The sequence below is a fragment of the Leiobunum rupestre genome, chromosome 3, assembly GCF_980474605.1.
Source record: "Leiobunum rupestre chromosome 3, qqLeiRupe1.1.hap1, whole genome shotgun sequence".
Lineage (NCBI taxonomy): Eukaryota > Metazoa > Arthropoda > Arachnida > Opiliones > Sclerosomatidae > Leiobunum > Leiobunum rupestre.
The window spans coordinates 44,967,366-44,986,736 of NC_143386.1; the positions used below are offsets into that span (position 1 = coordinate 44,967,366).

Sequence of the window (19,371 nt, forward strand, 5' to 3'; positions counted from 1 at the left end):
CTAATTTAGGATATGGATAAGAAACGTTACGTTTCTACCCAAATATTACGTATTCTTTATAAAATAGTTTGTCCATGTGTTATTTAATTTTTCTTCAAGAAGGAACTTCATTATGCCCTTTTAAGTACAGCTAACAGTTAAAAACTGGCTTTTTCTTAGGAAATGGGGTAATATACTAAATCTACCATTTTTCAATGACAAACGCGCGTTCACCTATAATAACTTAACCAACTAATTAACATAATTAACGTGCTATAATCCATGATTTGAGCACGATTATCCGTTAAATTTCAAGGATGAGGGTAATTTTTTAAAAACATTATCGCGAGGTAATTAACATGATCGAATACATAGTCATGCAATATAGGACGAGGAGGATGGGTTCAAGGTATCATTATCTTGCACATGGTCCAAATAATATGGTTTTTATATGTAATTCCACATTTCAACATTCATTCTAAAACTGGGAATAAAATATAAACACATGATTTTTTTCTTTGTATCGGGGATTTAAAAACGTTCAAGGATGGGGATATACGATTAGGGAATAAAAATAAAAATAAATACGAATATCATGGTATGTTTTTTTTACTATAATATACATTATGCGACGAATGGTCCAATCCCAATTTCACTGAGCAAGCATTTAGGGTTTCCAAAAAGAAATTTACCATCAAACGAGGATTACCAAAAAACGGGAAAAAGGTTAGGATAAATATAATGAAAATATAGGAAAAAAATTGAAAATCAAAAAGAATCACAAAATTATATGTTTCTACGGAAAAAATGAACATTTATTTTACAGTAACATAGACAGCTGAGTACAGAGTGCATCGAAAACTAAATGTTCGGTCAAAAAAATTATTTACAAATAATAGTTTAAACTAGGTCTATGAGAAAATGTACATCATGTTTTTCTTTTAAAAAAAAACTCAACCGAATCTCTCGATAACAAACCTACTATCGCGGCAATCGATATACGGAATCGATAAATTAAACGATCTTGCAAAAAAAATCATGCTAATCGCATGCCCAATCTATGATAAGCACCATCAACGTATTTCCTTTTAAATTTTACTTCAAGAAAACAAGCATTTCTTTCGACGTTAATATTTTTTCGTAATTTCGTAATTATATTCGTAATAAAAAATAAAAAATAAATGCCGATTAGGATAATTTAGGATAATTTTTAACAATTTCTAAATCGAAAAAAGAAATCCGATTGGTAACCCTGTAATTTTTTTATAATTTAAAAAGGGGGAGGAAAGGGGGCCGTCTCATAAGCTCTACCATACAGAAAAAACAATGTATCACAAGTTTATTTAAAGAAAAAGATTGAAAAAATATGGGGGTAGGAGGGGGTATGATTTTCTTTAAAAAAATGATGATTCAAATGTAAAATAAATAATGCATTTCGTTAAAACAAGGCCATCAAAATTTACAGCCTAATTAATTAAGGTTACAAATCGGATAATAATTATCATTAAATTACGATTAAAAAAACCATTGAAGGGGTATGGGGGGTGTATAATTTTCTCTCCCCAAAAAACGCCGCTTATTTTATCGAAAAATCGAGAATTTTCAAGTCGTACTATTTTTACATAAAAATAACGCAAGCATTTTTTTCTTCTTAAATTAACGAAAAAATAATTGTTTTTGTTTAGGTTATAACTTATATAACACATTTGCTCCCCAAAAAACACATTTTGGTATTTCTTGTTTAGTTTTTTTTCCTTAAGTCATATACAAATAGAATATTATATATTTACACTATTCGGACCCTGATACTTTGCAGGGAAACGCAGAGGAAAAAGTATTTCATATTTTTTTACGATTTGTTTAAGGGTTTTTTTCTTTGCCCTGTCATACACTGATAATCCGGAAAATGTGCAAAAAAGAGCGAATTTTTCGCTAAACCACATCGCGGCGAAAACAAAAGGTTAAACATTTTTTTTCTCAATATATAGACAGCAATAGGAACTTGTGTAAATGCGATTTTCTGATACGTTCAGTTTATGTTTTGTTTATTTTCATTTGTTTCTACGTAGTTTTGGGCGCGTTATTTTTTCAAATTTTTTTACCGTCACGATTTTTTTTCCGCAGCGAAAAACGCGACTGTAAAAACTTTCGCGGTACCCGGGAGTTCTTATGGACATTGTTATTATTTATTAACCCCGTATAGGTTAAATGCGAACTTAAACCTTTCCTAAAAAAATGTCTAATAAATTAGATTATGATAAATTACACGTACACATATGGCAACGCGACTTACACAACGGGAGATTTGAAGGTAGGAACTAAACAATAATTTTGAATTTTATGCAAATTTAATAATAATAATAATAAGGGGGTGGGGCAATAAACGTAAAAAAATACGTAGCCCTTCGTATAGCATTTTAAAAACGTTTTAAATTAAAAAAGAAATGAGAATTGTTTCCAATAATTTCGTCTCGTACGAGTATAGATTTGAACAAATTTTTTTTAAAAACAATTAAAAAACCTGTTTTTTTTTTCAGACGTATAATTCTAATATATATATATAATATATATACGAAATGGCATCGCAGGTTTTTGGTTAAAGATTGTTCCTACCTGTATACATGGTGGGGTGCAGGAACGCTCCCGGGACTCCGGCGTAGTAGCCGGGGAAACCGGCGGCATACATGTAAGGGAACAGTCCAGTCGCTTCGCTGGTGGGTAGGGAAAAGTCGCCCAGGGCTCCGAGCAGGGCGCTGCTGTTCGCCGCCGGACTGTTATTGGTCGCGCCATTGTCCTTCTTCTCTTCCTTCACTTTAACCACACTGTCGACGTTAGCTCCGCTAGATGACGCGACCGAAGACGCGGGAGACTTGGCGCCCGATTTCGCGACTGCGACTGCAACCGCTTCCGCACTCGCGTTCTTGTTGCTGCCACCGTTCGCGTTGTTGGTCGTATCCATCTTGCTGGCGGATGCCGCGGCGGCCACGACCGGCGACTGTCCGAAGTTGGTCAGGGCCACGGGCAGGCCGGCCATTTGTTGAAGTCCCATCATCTGCAGTTGGTGCATCAGGCTGTTCTGTCCGATGGCCGCGCTCGAAACGGAAGTCGGGGTCTTGTTGGTCGGTTGATCGGACGACGGCGAGGCGTCTTGGATGTTGGCTTGCTGCGACTTGGGGTTGGTGGGCGTGGTCGGCGTTGACGGCAGAGAAGTGGCGTTCTGCAGCTGGGCTTGTTGAAGGAACGACGTGGACGAGGCGTTGCCGCCGGCGATCGACCGATCGGTGGACGACATGTACTCGATCTTGTCGACCGAAGAACTCGAGTCCTGTCCGTCGTTCAACTTCTTCATGTTGTCCAAGTGACTTCTCAAGGCGTCGATGTGGCGTTTCGAGAAGAGATGGTCTTGCATGCTGGTGTTGGAGTATTTCAGGTTGTACTTGACGGCGCAGATCTTGCATTCTTCTGGCGGTTTGGGCGGCTCCAGTTCGTGGCCGAACGTCTTGGCGAAAGCGATCTTGGCTTTCTTCTCTTTGGCGCGGGCGTTTTGGAACCAGACTTGTACGACTCGTTTCGGCAGGCCGACTTCTCGGCCCAGCATTTCGCACTCTGCCATCGACGGAGTCTTGTAGTCGGCGAAGATACTTTTCATGGCTTTTAGTTGAATGGTCGTCATTTGGGTACGAAATCTCTTGCCGCCGCCGCTACTCATCGATCGACTGTGATGGTTGGATCGGGAATGGCCTTGGTTGAGGATAACGTTGTGACAACCGGGAGCGGGTGACGTCGGGTTGCTGGTTTCGTAGGACATCATGTCGTCGCATTCGTTATCCGAGCTGTTTTCCGAGTGAGAGTCGGACCTGGTTTCGTCGATGCTGCAGCCTAACGAGGTACCTTCTTCGAAGCTGCGATCGCTCAAATTGGTCGAGATGCAGTCCATGTTCCGTTCGTCGACGCTGACCTTGACCGGCCGGCTGAGATCGAGGGGAATGTCTCCGGTAACTTTCGTCGGTTCGTTCTCGGTCTTGATTTCAGTCTTAATGTGCTGCGGAGACGCCTTGACGCTCAGGTCCGTCGCGCCCGAACCGTCCTTGACCATATTTGGAACGCTCAGTTCGTCGAGGTATTTCTTCAGCGAGTCTTCGTAATACTTCTTCATGGTGTTGTGCATCAAGTCCAGGTTGGTTTGAGAGAGATTGCCAACGGTGGGATTGCTCGAAGAAGCGGCTCCTAGGATGTTGAGGAAGCCGGGTGAGCTGCTCTTGTGTTCTTCGTTGCCTCCGTTGCTACTCGGAGCAGGATCGTTCGATTCTTGGTTGGAATCGTCTCCGTCTGGCAGGGCGTCGATGTTGATGTCGCCCTTGGTGTACTGGTCGGCGTGGCGAGTGGCCAAATGAGATTCGAGGGCGGAGCGAGCCTTGAAGAGGGCGCGGCAGAACGGACATCGTTTGTGAATCACTTGTTGGTGGGCGCGGAATTGTCCTTTGCGTTCCCGAGCGCGAGTGTTCTGAAACCAAACCTGGACGACGCGTTTCTTGAGTCCGACTTCGCGCGCGATGTTTTCCAGCATCTTGCGACTAGGATTGCTTTCGATCTGATACTTTTGATAGAGGAAATCTAGCTGTTCGGGCAGGATGGTGGTGCGCAGGCGCTTGTCTTTGGGCGTTTCCATCGAGTCTTTGGAATCTTCTTCCTCGGGCAGCTTCCGCTTGACGGCGGCCACCGGAGACTGTTGAGCTTCGTACTGCAGAATACCGAAAGAGGAATTGGGAGGGTAATTGGGAAAGAGGTTGGGGTTCATGATGTGAACGATCTGGTGTTCCCTCCAAAGGTCGAACCTCGGGAAAACGAGACTGCATTTGTCGCATCGGTACGAGCCGTTTTGGTTGAACTTGGGGTCTTGCGGCGATGCCGAGGTCGGGGTTTGTTGCTGCGATTGCTGTTGTTGTTGTTGTTGGTGGTGGTGCGAGGGGGGTTGCGGGGTGCGCGGCGGCGGAGGGATGGCGGCGGCGACGGCGACGGCGTTGGAGGGCGACGGGGAAGTCATGGAAGATGGTGTCGGGGTGCGTTCTTCGGTCGAACTTTGCGACGCGTGCGAAGCGGCCGCCGCTTTCATTTGGATAGCCAGCGGGTTTTCGTCCTTGAAACAAGCGCTTTTCTGATGTTTGATCAGTTCGTAATAGCGTTGGAACACTTGCAAGCATTTTTTACATTGGTAATTTAGTCCTGGCGTTCTTTGGAAACGCCCTGAGCCTTCGTCTTCTTGAGCCATGGGCGGCTGATTTTCGTACACTTTTCTCGCTTTTTGGCGAGCATTCTGAAACCAAACAACGATTACTCGGGGGCTTAGATTTAGTAATTTCGATAAGTATTCGAGATCGTCGTCCTTGGGGTAGGCGTTACTCTCGAAAAACTCTTGCAATACCTTTATTTGATAGTCGGTGAAACGCGTTCTATTGGCTCGTTTACCGGACGATCCGGCGCCACCGCTCGAGCTGGGCGTCGTCGACATATTCAGGCCCGATTTCGGGGATTCGGACGTCGGGGGCGTTTGCCCCGGGTGGTGGCCCATCAACGCTTGAACGGAGTTGGGGTTGAGTAACAAGGGCGAGGACGGCTCCGAGCCCATGGATTGCTTCAGTCCGAAATCGGTCATACCCAAGGACGTTATCAAGCTGTTGGTCACTTTGCTGAAGTTAGAGCTCGAAGACGGCTCCGAGACGAACGTGTCCGAGCTGTTCGAGTTCGAATCGAAGTGAGCCATCATCATTTCGTTTCGATCCTCCGCCTCGTATTTCTGTTCCATCTCTTCCAGCGCTTTGTTGATGTAGTCTTCCTGCTGTTGACGGTGGTGTTCTCTCTCCGCCAGGCTCATATTACCGACGCCGCCGTGGTGTCCGCTACTTCCGCCACTTTGGTGGTGGTGGTGGTGGTGATGGCTAATATTATTACTGGTATTGTTGTGATTGGGAGTGGGCGGCTCTTCGAGTTTGGGAGGTGGTGGCGGGGGAGGAGGGGGTGGCGGCGGAGGCGTCTCCTCAATCTGAGGCTTCGCGGCCTCTTCCTTCTCTTCGTGTTGGACAATGTTCACGACTTTCGCCTCGCCCGTTTTCTCGTATTCCTCCAGGTTCAAAAAGGTCGACGGCGGGTTGTTGAAATTGTAGGGAGAATCCTTATTCCTCTGCCTCTCTTTGAACAAAGTGTTTCTAAACCAATGTTTGATAACTTTTAAAGGTAGCCCCGATTTTTCGGACATTTCGATCAGCTGCTCTTCCGAGGGCGAGTTGTTGATGTCGAAATAAGCCCTCAAAATTTTCAACTGTTCGTCGCTGATTCTGGTACGGGCCCGTTTTTGTTGCTGCTGGGCCTGAGCGGCGGCCGCCGCTGCCGCCAACTGTTGCTGTTGTTGTTGCTGCTGCTGTTGCATCATCTTCTGTTGGTTGGCGAAGAAGCCCGGATCGTTGGCCGGGTTAGGCATCATGGAATGGTTGAAGGCCGAAGCCATTATCGGGTCGAAGGGAGGCGGCATCATGACTGGCATCAACGGCGGGTGCATATTCATCGCCGCCGCGAAGGGAACGTTCATACCCATGGGCAGCCCCATCCCCAGTCCCATGCTCATCAGGATTTGGTTGAACTGAATCTGGGCGGCCATTTGGTTAGCTGTCATGGACGACGCTACGTCCGACTGCACCGCGTTTGCCGCCGATGTCACCGGTGGAGTGGTTGAACTGGCGGCGGACAACGTGGGTGACGCGATAGTAACGGCCGTAGTCGATGACTGTACGTTCGGCGTACTAGTCACGGGGTTGGTGGTAGTTTCGGAAACGGTCAGTACCGGCAACACTTCCTGGACATGGTTTTCTTCCACTTGAACCACTGCCGGAGCGTGATTCTTTTCGTATTCTTGTCGGTATTCGTCGGCGTATTTGTGCAGGAACTCGAAAGGAACAACTTCGCGATGTATTTCTTCTTTGTGGGCTTTAAGGACCCATATACTGGTGAACTCTTTCTGGCAGACGTTACAAACCGAACGGTTGATTTCTGGCAAGTCCGGTTTGATTTTCTTCTCAATCTCTTCCTTTTCGACCACATTGTTATTATTGTTGTTGTTATTATTATTATTATTATTGTTGTTTGTATTATTAGCGCTATTATTATCGGTTTCGTTCTCGCCGTTGACGACCGGCGGGCTGCTCACTTCGGTTTTAACGATGTCGAGGGAAGGTTTGTCCTTCTCCCTTTCCTTGTCTCTATCTTTCCTCTCGCCGTCTTTCGGTCTAGGTCGCCGTTGATGGTTCTCGTTAAATTGCATGACAATTTCGAAACCGTAGCTCTCGAGCAAATGTTTGTACATGGGAGGTTTGCAGCGAGCGAAGTGGCACTTGGCTCGCAAGAGTTGTTGGCTGAGTTGAGCTGCCGTTTGCATATGCGCCATGTTACTGGGATCTATTTGAAAATTCGGCGCGTTGGCGGCGTCCAGAGCCATCAAGCTGTTCTGTATCGCTTGTTTATTGTCTTCGATACTTTGCTGCTGCTGTTGCTGTTGTTGTTGTTGTTGTTGTTGTTGCTGCTGCAACTGCAGGTTAAGTGAGACGGCTAAGGGATGGCCGTGAGCCTGGGCTTGAGAAATGGTGTTAGTCCCAGGTTGAGTCATGGAACCGGACGAAACGGCGCCCAGGAACTGCTGCATAGCGGCCGCTCCGGCTTGTTGGCCGAAGAAACAGTAATGTTGTTGATGTTGAGCGAGTGCTTCTTGGTTGACGAAAGCGGCGCTGCAGCGTGGGCAAGTGAAAACGGCTTGAGAAGGCGAGATTTGAGACTGCGGCGCGAACATGGGGTGTTGAGAGAGGTGCTGCGAGGCCAAATTAAGAGACTGCTGAAGAGACGCGGAAGCTGCCGCCGCGGCGGCGGCCATAGATTCTTGTTGCTGTTGTACGATAGATGGCGCGATTTTAGGAGAGGCACTGGATACAGGAACATTAGTACCAGAAGGAACTTGAGAGAGATCCAGCTTCGTAGGCTGGCAAGCGGCGGAAATGACTGGACTCGATACCTGAGTAGTAGGAGGCGCGCTTTTGTTGCCGTTAGTGGCGTTGGCGCCGCCGTTCGCGTGGTTGCCGCTGTTGAGATTGAGAGGTTGCGTTTCATGGAAAGGTTTTTGTTCGGGTGTGGGGATCGGGTCGGGTCTCTCGATCAGCGGCGTGCTCAAATCCACCTGGCCCGTCATCGCCAGCTCCGGCAATTTTGAGGCCCGAGATTGATGCAAAACGGACCTCATGTGGATGTCCAGGGTCGAGCCCAGGCTATACGACACTTTGCAAATGTTACATTTAAAAGGCTTCTTGTCCCCGTCGGCGGACGGCGAAGGGCTGGGAGGCGGAGCCGGATCCGTCGGCGAAGAGCTCATCATCAAATCCATCGGACCGGAAGAAGGTGTCGTGGCCAGACAGGCCGTGGTCACAGTACTGTTCGTCGACGCCACGGTAGTAGAGGAGTTACTGTTGACGGGTAACGAATTGATAGACGAAGAAACTGAGTTGGAATTGGCGTCTTTCATACTTTGCTTCAACTTGTGGAGATGCGAGACCGAATTGTAGTGAACGAGTAGAATGTTCTTTTGCGTGAATGACTCCTTACAGATCTCACATTTGAAGGGGCGGTTGGGGTCCAAGTACTTTTCCATCGGGTAGCTGAGTTTCTCGCCTTTGCGGTGTAGTAAAGTCTTATTATGACTGGTTAGGTAACTTTGTCGCGTAAAAGCCACTTTGCAACGGTGGCACTTATACTTTCGGGTCGGATCGTTGTACGTGTCTTCGGCGATGGATTGGCTATTTATGTAATCTTCCAGGAACTGTTGGTCTTTGTAGTTGGAGTCGTTAAGCTGGGGACTGTCTCTGTTATCGAGGCCGCAGTCGTTTTCCGGGCCGAGGTCTTCAGTATTGTTATTTTCAATGTCATCCATGGGCTCAACCTCGTCGCGATTGCTTTCCTTCTTCAACAACTCCGTGGTCAGCGGATCGAGGACTCCTCCGCCGGCCGCCGCCAACAACGGATTATTGGCCAAGCTGTGTCGGTATTGTTCAATCTCTTCTTTGCTCATGTCCGTGTGAGACACTTCGACGTGTTTCTGGAGGGCGGCTACCGTTCGAAAGCTTCTGGCGCAAAGGACGCATTTCGTGGCTGCCCGGATTAAATGATACTGCGAATGAAGTTGCAGTTTTTCTAAAGTCTTGAAAGCCAGGCTGCATTGGTTACAACGGTACTTATAAACGTGTCGTTCAGAGACGGACAGCTGCGGTTTTTTGGCGTGAATCTCTCTAAAGTGAATCTGCAAGGCTTGGGTGGTTTTGAAATACTGGTTGCAGCCTTTTTTCCAACAGAGGAACCCCATTCCGCGGGGCGTCTGCTTCAGCTCCAAATGCCCTTGTTCGTTTTGGTGAGCGAATAGTTCGTCGACGGCTACGAATATTTGAGCGCAGATGGGACAGCAAAACTCTTCGGGAGCGATCTCTTCGCCACCACCGTACTTCTCGAGTCGCATGGCGAGATCGCCGTCCGGCGACATTTTGCGGTCCAAATCGGCTTGATCGTCTCGGACGCCATCGGCCATGGCACCCTCGTCCAACTGGGAAGACGAGGACGAGGCCGAGGAAGCGACCGACTCGGAGGGACTAGCTTTGGGTTGGTTGAGGCTGACGCCGCTCGATACCTGCTGCTCCGGTTGCGTCCATTCGCTCTGATCGACCATCGTCATGAGGCGTTGCACGCCTTCCTGGTTGACGTTGTGAACGGCCATTAAATGGTTCTCCAATTTCCCGTACTCCTTAAATCGTTCTTGACACAGGGGACATTGGACGTTGGCCGGTCGGCGCGAATGTTGAGACACCACGTGCATCTGGATACGAACTTCGCTGGAACTCGTGTAGTTGCAGAAGGGGCACGAGTGTACCGATTCTCCGTTGCTTTCGGGCGTCGACGCGGGAGTCCCTCCGGTTGAGGACGCGGAACCGCCGCTCTTCGACGGGTCCAAGAGAGCTTGCTTCAGCATGGACGCCGCGGCCGCAGCGGCGGCGGAACTGCCGGGACTCTTCATTTCGATCGCTTTGGGAGAGCCCAGAGGAATGACGCCCTGATCTTCGACGCCTCGAGACTGCTGCTCGAGATCCTTCATGTCCGACAGCTGAATATCTATCGCGAATAAAGAGGCAGGGAAATATTACAATCGTGTCGCTTAAGTAACCGGCTTCTCCCATTAAGAGTACGCGCTTAAAGACATTAAGCGCGCCAGCCAAGGCTCGCCAATCGTTTTCGCAATCCGGAGTCATTAACGCGGTATAAGCGACACGCGGGGAAAAATATATAGCTCAATCTATTTTCGCTTTAAATTCATTAGCATTTTTGGAGAGGGCTCTGCTATTCCAATTACCGACGCTCTTATACGGTACCCCGCCCACCATTATTACGGTGAGTCTGCGCCCAAACCGCTCAAGAAGCGACGGGGAGAGGCGTGGGGTGAGAGACGGAGCGAGTTATAAGCAAAACGAGCTTTCTTAATTGCCGGCACAGCGAGAAAAACCTTTTAGCCCAAAGAAAATATCTCCAGTCTTTAAAACGCCACGCGTAAAGTCTCCGGACTTGACGGGGGAAAAAGGCGTAAAAACTGGTTCGTTTAAAAGACAGAAAAATCCCTTCTAAATAATACAAGCGACGAAGAATAAAAAAGGGAATTGTTCTTACAAGAAGTTTTAAGGCAAAAAGCTCTTTGCTAATTAGAAAGGAGACGTTAAAAAATCTGGTCCGTCTCTTAGAAGTCATTTGGTAGTGAAAAGATATCCGGGTTAAGGGTGGCATAGTCAGAAGAGAAGGCCTTAATAATTACGCCTCTGGTTAGAGAGGAATATACTTGTAAATATATATTGATTTTACCCATTCTTTATTTTTTATAATGTAATCAAGCTTCGTTTTTTCCTCAAGTTTTGCTTAAGTGCGTGAAAAGGAAAAAAAACTCAATCCCCCCAACGCTTAAGGCTGATTTATGAGTGTTCGAATTAAAAGAGAATTTTATTCTCAAGGACAAAAAATCGGAGGAGTTAAATACTCGAAGAAATGGAAGGAGGGTTTTATATATCTTGACATTTTATAGATAAGGAGGAGGAACGGTCGGTGGGTGATGGCCATGATTAAAACTTTCAGATATCCCGGGATAGATTTATCTTTAATTGCGGAAAGTGTAGCGGAGGAGAAGAGAGAATTAATGAGGGGTGGAACACTTACCAACATCAGCGTCGAAGATGATCTTCTCGTTGCCCGTGTACTCGGCCACGGCGAAAAGGTCCCTGAGATCATCCTCGGGGTCCGTCTGACCCCTGCCTTCCGCTTTGCGCTGTAGTTGTCGCATGTTCTCGTTGCGCAAGTGCCTGAGCGAGTGAGCGTGTTGGATGAGGTTTATTTTGGCACGAGTGGCGAAATTGCAAAGCTTGCAATGGTAGTACTTGGAAGCGTCGCTCTTCAAGACGGACTCGACGGCGCCTAAGTACAGGTACAAGGTGGCGCTGGCTTCATGTCGCGGGTTGGCCGCGTGCAGCTGCAACTTGTGAATGCTGTTGGTGTAATAGTCGCACGAGTTGCAGCGCACCTGAACCGGGTTGCTGACGTTGAGGTACTTGAGTTTCCAGTCGTTTCGGGCGCCGCCTTCTTTGATGTGGTTGACTTGTTGCAGGCGCTGCAAATGTTTGTCCGTCTTGCAATGCAACTGGAAATTGGCTTTCAAATTGGTCTTGTAGGTGCAGAGCTTGCAGATGTAGCTACCGGCCACGGCCATCAGGACCTCTTCCTCCCGTTGGCGCGTCCGGTCCTGTTGCAAGTGAATATTTAAAGCTTCGACCGAGTCGGCCGAAAAGGCGTTGCAGACGCAACACTGGAATAGCTTCCCGGCTTCGTCGTAAGGAGTGTCCGGTCTGAAGGTCGGATCGGGGTGCTCGATGTCCACCGTGGGCGTGCAGGGCGAAGGCGCCGTCGACAAGTTAATGGGCGAAGGCATACCTCCCTTGTTCTGGGCCATGGCCGCGGCCGCCGCCGCTATCGCTCTCTGTTGGTGTTGTTGACTAGCCATCATGAGGAGGGCGTGATTGTAGGCCATGTCCGCCAGCGCCGCTTCGGGCTGCAACTGAGAGTCGCAGGGTAATAGGAGCCCCGGGTGGAATTGGAACATCGGGTCGAGACTTTGGGCTTGGGCCTGTTGGAGGGCCGACAGCTGTTGCATGTGTTTGACGTTCTGTTGGAGGACCATCATGTTATGCGTGTGTTTCTCGCTCGTCATGTGGATTCTCAAGTTGCGGGCCACGTTCGTCTCGTAATTGCAAACGTCGCATCGCCAAGTGGCTTTGGGTTTCGAAGAGGGCGGGCCGACCGGTTTTTTGGTGGCTGGATCGGCGCTGGGAGGCGGGGCCGGCATGGCGTTCGGATTGACCATGGTCTGAGAGTTCATAATGTGGTCCGCCGTCAGGGTGCCGTTTTGCAGCTCTTGCACGTTGTTTATGTGCTTATCGGACTGCATGTGAATGCTGAGGTTGCCCTTGGTCGTCGTAGAGTAGTTGCAGACTTCGCAGCGATAGGGCTTGTAGCCGCACGTATACGTCTCTCCCCTGGCGAGGCGCGGGTGAGGTTGGTTGGTCAGACAGTATAAACAGTTCATTTCGTTTTCGGGGTGTTTCTCTTTCATGTGAATTTCTAGGGTCTCCTGGTACTTGTAATGCCAGTTACACTTTGGGCATTTGAGTGTCTTGCAGGAATTTCGGGAGTGCATCATGGTCATGTGACCACCGAGAGATCTGGATGAGCCCAGGACCATTTCGCATTTGGGACATTCGACGCCGTTCGTCTTGCCGTCCGGGTGTTGAGCGCAGCCTCCGATGACCAGGCCGCCCACCGAATTATTCATCATGGCAGCCAGCGATACCGGGGGCGTTCCTTGGTTGACGCCCGTCGTCGACGAAGGAGTGGGAGATTGACAGGCTGGCAAGGCGGGACTGACCAGACTCTTGGGCGAAGCTCGGATCCCGGGCGAGACGCTTCCGCTACTTCCGGCACTTGTGGGCCTTTCCAAGGAACCGGCGGTGCTGTTGGGCGTCAGCGGGGCCGAACTTGAGAAGGGACTCCGCCGCGTGTCCTCGACCGGCGTCGAGAGGCAATTGTTTCTTAGTTGGTTCACGCACGTTCCGTTTCTGGGGGTCCCGACTCGGTTGGCGTCGCAGGAACCGTTGGGAGAGGCTCGCAAAGAGCCGTTGGCTTCGGCAGCCGCCGCCGCCGCGGCTGCTTTGGCCATCTTTTCCAAATTAGCGAGGTCTTCTAATTCGGGCGCTAGGGCTTCCTCGTCGTCGGAGCGGGTTCGCGCCACCTGGCCCGACAACGAAGACGAGTCCGCCACCGTCGGCGAGACGAACGGCTTTATTTCCGGCACGGAGGAAACGGGACTTGAGCTGGCAGACACCAGTTTGGTGACGGCCATCGAAGACGCCGTCGTCGGGTTGACACCCAGAGCGGTGGAGACCGCGTTCCCCACGGCGTTGAGTAGAGAGGTCACCGCGGACTCAGACGGAGCGAAAGAGGAACTAGAACATGAGCTGCGCGCCGGATGCTGTCCGAAGAAAGCTTCCGAGAGTTTTTGCGGCAGTTGGCCGCTTTCGACGGCGGGCGACGCCGCGAATGGAGGAGCCGCGTTGGCGGACACGGGCTCTAGGAACGAGAGGAGCGGCTCTTTCTCCTTGCCGACTCCTTGAATGATGGCCGAAGCGTTCTTTTGGGCCATGATGCGGCGCTCCTCCTCGTTCAGGCTGAGATTATGCTCGCCCATGGCGTGTCCCACGAACGACTTGGTGTAGCCGAACGAGAGCTTGCAGATGAAGCACATCAGGATGGGCTTGATGGGAACCGACCCGTAGTCCCGCAGCGTGGGGAACCCGCCGCCCGAGCTATTATCACTGGCGCCTTTCGCCGGTTGCCTGCCATTGTTCGAGGAGGACGAGTTCTCTTTGCCTTCCTCGCTGATCCCGCGAGACGACAGGTCGGAGGGCACCGCCCCGACCCCGACCGCCGACTCCGAGGAAGGCGACGACGAGTTCCTATTCTCGCGCAAGTTGAACACCCTGTAGCTATGCATAATCGGGATATCAGGAACTTTTTTCTCTCGCAAGAGGCTGTAGGCTTGGCCGTAGAGCGCCCCGTACAGGGCCGCCGGATTGCGGCAAATGTGGAACGCGTTGACCACTTGAGGAAAGACTCGAAACTGTTCCGGAGGGGACATACCGCGCGCGTCCACGATGCTGCCCTCCTGCTGCACCGAGGGCAGATCCAGGCTGCACTCGTCATCGCTGAACTCCGAGTCGGCGCCCCCGGCCCCTTCGATGATGTAGGCGGAGCCATCCGGGTTGTAGACGATCTTCCCGGTGAAAGTCTCCACGTCGCTGAGCGAGCTGCAGTCCGACAAGTCCACCGGATCCCTGGACAAGGACGACTGAGGCCCGTGGGGAGAAGTTAGCGAAGGGGGCATCGGCGCCGGCGCCGAAGACGACGAAAACTGGACACCGACCGCGTGGTCGGACCGACTCGACGACGCGCACCGTTTATTACTAGCGTTATTCTCGAGGAACTGATTGACCGTCTTGTTGGTGGGCGGCTCGTTGCGAGGAGCTGAGCCGCCCTTCTGGCTCGCCACACTCGGCGAGCCGTCACCTTCTTCCGAACTCGCGCGCGCGTCCTCGGGCGTCATGCCTCCGCGGCTCTCGCCTTGGAGACGTCTCTCAATGATGTCCCGGTAGTCGACGAAGACGGGCGACGACTTGCGACTCCTGGGCGAGCATGCCGATGGCGGGGTCCGCCGATCGCCCCCGCCTGCTGTCTGTAACTGTTGAATCTCCGTGGGCGACTGGCGGTTTCGGAGCGTCCCTATCTGCGGGATCGACGCCGGTGAGGAGGAATGGATTTGCAAAAGTTCTCTCTCTGTCGTAGTATTGTTCTCCGATATAGTTTGACCACTCTTCTCCATGCCGTAGGTCGCCTCTCCTGCTGGGTCCATTTTAAGAGGGCATCGCTTACGTCATTGTGCTGGCAACTCGTGATCGTTTCTGTCCAATGACAAAAAGAAAACGTTAGAAACGTCATCGTGCGTTTATAAACAATGAAAACTAACGCCACACGTAAGTTTAGTTGACTACGTTACTTCCTTCAAGAAGTTAAGAAATAACGAAAAACACCTGGTTAATAATAATGTGGGACATAAGTAAAACGTCACAACGAAAAATGTTTAATTTTTCCCCGTTAATTTCGCGCGAATCTGGTTTTTCCACAATGCCGGAATATAATTACCTCGAGAATCAGGAAATGAACGCTTTAAAAAGTTAGAAATTAGTACCGAGTTTGTAAACATCCCGAATTATAATAACAGAAAACACGTCCGTTAAAAAACCATATACACATTTATATTTTATTCAATTCAAGATCTTAAGTTTATTTAGCTTAATTCCGTATTGTTCAGGGTTTAGAACATTTCGCCAGACACAAAAGGACGAAATTGTTTGGACGAGTTCCAAAATTAATGTAGCAAAAAAAAAACCAAATCAACGTTTTAATGTTTAAGGACGTCTTAAATAAAAGCAGCATTAATTATAAAACCACGTCGTTATAAGCGCGGAGAGTCTACAAGTTGTCCTTGACGATAGCGCGGCTTATGTCATACATTGATATTTTAGAGCGTACGTATTTTTTAAATTGAAAATGACAAGCATTTTGAAAACGGGCCACTCATCAAGCTAATTCAAAGGAATCTCTATAAATGGATTCGACGAAAGAAGAATCTTACACAGCCGTCTATTACAATCGCCTTTGATTAGGATTAGGGTCTCGCGGCGGCTGAAATTCCCCCTTAATGAGGTAGGAGAAGAGCGCAAATTTGATTAAAAATAATCAGCAGAGGTTCTTTTATATTTTAAGAAAGAGATAACACACGGCGGTGTTTGTTTCAAGTACCGCAATCAGGTCGACCGGAGAGAACGCGAGAATTAGCCGTTATAAGCCAGGATTTAGGACCATTATCTGCCATCGCGAAAGGTTAATTTTCCGGCGAAATTTTTAATCGCTTTTTTACGTGAAGATTTGAAAGATTTCCTCGACCGCGATTTCGTTATGAATCACGTAAATACCCGAAAGCTGAATAATTAAACAAACGTTATTTGTTCCTGGAATTTCGTCGTAAGTGACAAACCCCGTGCAGCCTTTAATTTCTTTTCGAAGGAGTGGTTATAATTAACGGTTTTCCACAGAAAATTGCGCGAATGGCTATTAAAACAGGTCATTTCGATGGTACGGGTAGTTTTTCGCTAATTTCTACGCGTCACGATTTTGCGTATGTAATTAAATCAACTACATTTAAGTTTAAAAAGTCCACAGCGAATGCAACTGACTTGAGGAAACTAAAATTATGATTTAGAAAACCTGAACCAAAACTAAGATTTAAAGAAACCCAAAATTCCAAACTAAGGCTTTAACAAACCCAAAATTCCAAACTAAGGCTTTAACAAACCCAAAATTCCAAACTAAGGCTTTAACAAACCCAAAATTCCAAACCAAGGCTTTATCAAACCCAAAATCAAAACCCAAGGCTTTAACAAACCCAAAATTCCAAACTAAGGCTTTAACAAACCCAAAATCAAAACCAAGGCTTTAACAAAACCAAATTTAATCCCATTAAGTTTAAAAAGTAAATAAATCTGAGCTTAGCCATCTAAAATTAATTTAGTCTAATAAGCATTCTTAATAAAAATTATAAAAGCATATTTAAAAATAATTTATAAAACTGAAGTACAGCTAAAATAAAAACGTACATCGAAATAACTTGAAAGAAGGTACCGCCACAAAATATTCAACTAAAATCTTTAACCATAACAAAGGTGGTCTAAACCGGTCACAAGCTCGCATCCGATACCCCTAATTCCAACTTATTTCTTAATGGATAATGCAGAAGAAAATATTAAAGCCTTAATAATAAGGGGCCGGGAAATGGGGTCCCTACTGAGGATTGATTTTAGGATGGGCATCTGTTAGATTGGGCGATTTTCAAGAAGCGGACCCCCAAAAAAAGGGGTGGGGGGGCAACGTCGCAAAAACGCGTTTATGTTTTTCTGCCTCCCAATCCGCATTTTGTGAGGAATCGTGGGAAAACTAGTCTGTCATCATCTTTAGAAGATGCTACGACGCTCTTAGGATGAAACCAATTTACCACGGCAAAACCAGATACGCTTTTTTATGGTTAGCCTCGACACCACCTCAAAAACTGCACATTCATAAAAGACGGACTCGTTATCGCCGAACCAGATTCCATTTCATTCCGCAAACGAGAAAGGTGAGAGCTTATTTCAGGGATAGTCCCATTAAAATGCCTACACTATTTAAAACGTTAAGCCAGTTTGTAGGTCTTTTAAACCGATGAATTTTGCGGTTACGATCAAAATAGTTGATTGGTGTGATGGTTCCAGTGTTATACTATTGCTACGATTGTCTACATTAATTTCTTTTAGGCAACTACTGGTTTTTAAAAGATTTAGTTTTAGAGTTCCGAAGAGTATCTGAAGCTCCAGTTTTATATTTCAACGGCTTCTCTAAAGGTAAAATTTCAGACCACTATGAGCTTCTGAAGGTTTTGTTTCAAGCCCACTATGAGCTTCTGAAGGTTATGTTTCAGACCACTATGAGCTTCTGAAGGTTTTGTTTCAAGCCCACTATGAGCTTCTGAAGGTTTTGTTTCAGACCACTATGAGCTTCTGAAGGTTTTGTTTCAGACCACTATGAGCTTCTAAAGGTTTTGTTTCAGACCACTATGAGCTTCTAAAGGTTTTGTTTCAAGCCCACTACGAGCTTCTAAACGGTTTATTTCAAGCCCACTACGAGCTTCTAAAGGGTTTATTTCAAGCCCACTATGAGCTTCTAAAGGGTTTATTTCAAGCCCACTATGAGCTTCTAAAGGGTTTATTTCAAGCCCACTATGAGCTTCTAAAGGTTTCATTGCAGACTGTTTTCGCGCAGCGTTTGGTACCGCTAGCTTAACCGGCCTATTAAACGCAGTGCCAGAATGATCTCACTTCAAAAATAACTACGTTAATAATAGCCGTTAATTATGTTAATTACGATAGAATTGGGAAACTAATACCTAGAAACCAGAATGAAATAGAGAGTATACCTTTAGAATGTCGTCATAAGTTTCCGCTAGACAATATTGACGGTATTAACCAGGAATCAGACGCAATAACGCATTGCGAATGAGATTGTAACTTTCGCCAGAGTGTTTTACTTCTTTAAATTAAGCCACGTACCAGCAGATAAAAGTATTCAACAACGAAATTTACGAAAATCAGTGTCCCGCCCGTATCTCATAATTATACAAACGACAGTATTGAAAGATAACGTTCGCTAATGAGTAAAGTTACACAGAAACACGACAAAGACAAAGTTTAAGTACGGCGCCTTGCTTTTAAAAAAATATCGCTAGAAATGTCGATTTCTTATCTGGCAATTCAAAGAAAAAAACACGAAATGTCTTGCAATTTAATGTAATGCTCCTTAATGAGCCCGTTTGCTTAATAGTCAAATTAGGGTGAAGCGTCAACAAAAACCAAACAATATAATAGTAAATTGAACTCCAGTACTTAAATTTATTAAATATTTAATTTTTAATACATATTTTAACTTAATCAAGTAAAAATTAATGATAAATTAATCTTCTTTACTTAAAATTTGATTATAATTTGATTAACGATATAAATTATAAATAAGAAAAAGTGCAAAATTAAAACCGACTAATTCATATTTTATTATAATATAATTTTTTTTTTATAATTTATATAATTCAAACAGGTGAAAACCGAAAAATTCCACCCTGCTAATTATATATTTGATTAAAAATATATAAATTACGTATTTTAAATAACACAATAATGGTAAATTCTTCAATAATTTTAAATTTGATTAAGAAATAAAAATATATTAAGGGATAATGCTATTATACTTTAAAACATGTGGGAGTTGAAAACTCTGAATTATAGTCACAAGTAAAAGATTTAAATATTTTTTTGGATAAGTAGCAAAAACCGATTTAATACCTAAACCCTTTATAAAATAATATACATAAAAATATATAGAAAAAATACAAACTTTAGAATCTATATTAAAAGCATTACGAAGCATCTTGCTATAAAACGTAGGTAGAAAAAAAATATGGTATAGAACGGCGACAGAAACAAGAACTTGTTAAAATAGGATTGGTAAAAATGCCCCTAGATTGTAGTTATATACGGTTATTGTGATTTTATATTTGTTAAGGATACCACGGCGACCACTGAATGA

The 19,371-nt window shown here is 46.6% G+C and overlaps 1 protein-coding gene across 5 annotated transcripts in view; it reads right to left on the bottom strand.

The window, feature by feature from the left end:
* Window positions 1-747: 747 nt before the first annotated feature.
* zfh2 (Zn finger homeodomain 2) overlaps window positions 748-19,371 on the bottom strand; it is a 145,335-nt gene continuing 126,711 nt past the window's right edge. For 4 of the 5 annotated variants that reach the window (XM_090168370.1, XM_090168367.1, XM_090168368.1 and 1 more), the window contains 2 exons: window positions 11,254-15,101; window positions 748-10,167 (listed from right to left, as the gene is read on the bottom strand). In XM_090168370.1, coding sequence (XP_090024496.1) covers window positions 2,576-10,167; window positions 11,254-15,052 — 11,391 coding nt within the window. In that variant the 5' untranslated portion in view covers window positions 15,053-15,101 and the 3' untranslated portion in view covers window positions 748-2,575. The remainder of the gene's footprint in view (window positions 10,168-11,253; window positions 15,102-19,371) is intronic. The other variant, XM_090168371.1, reaches the window with a different exon arrangement.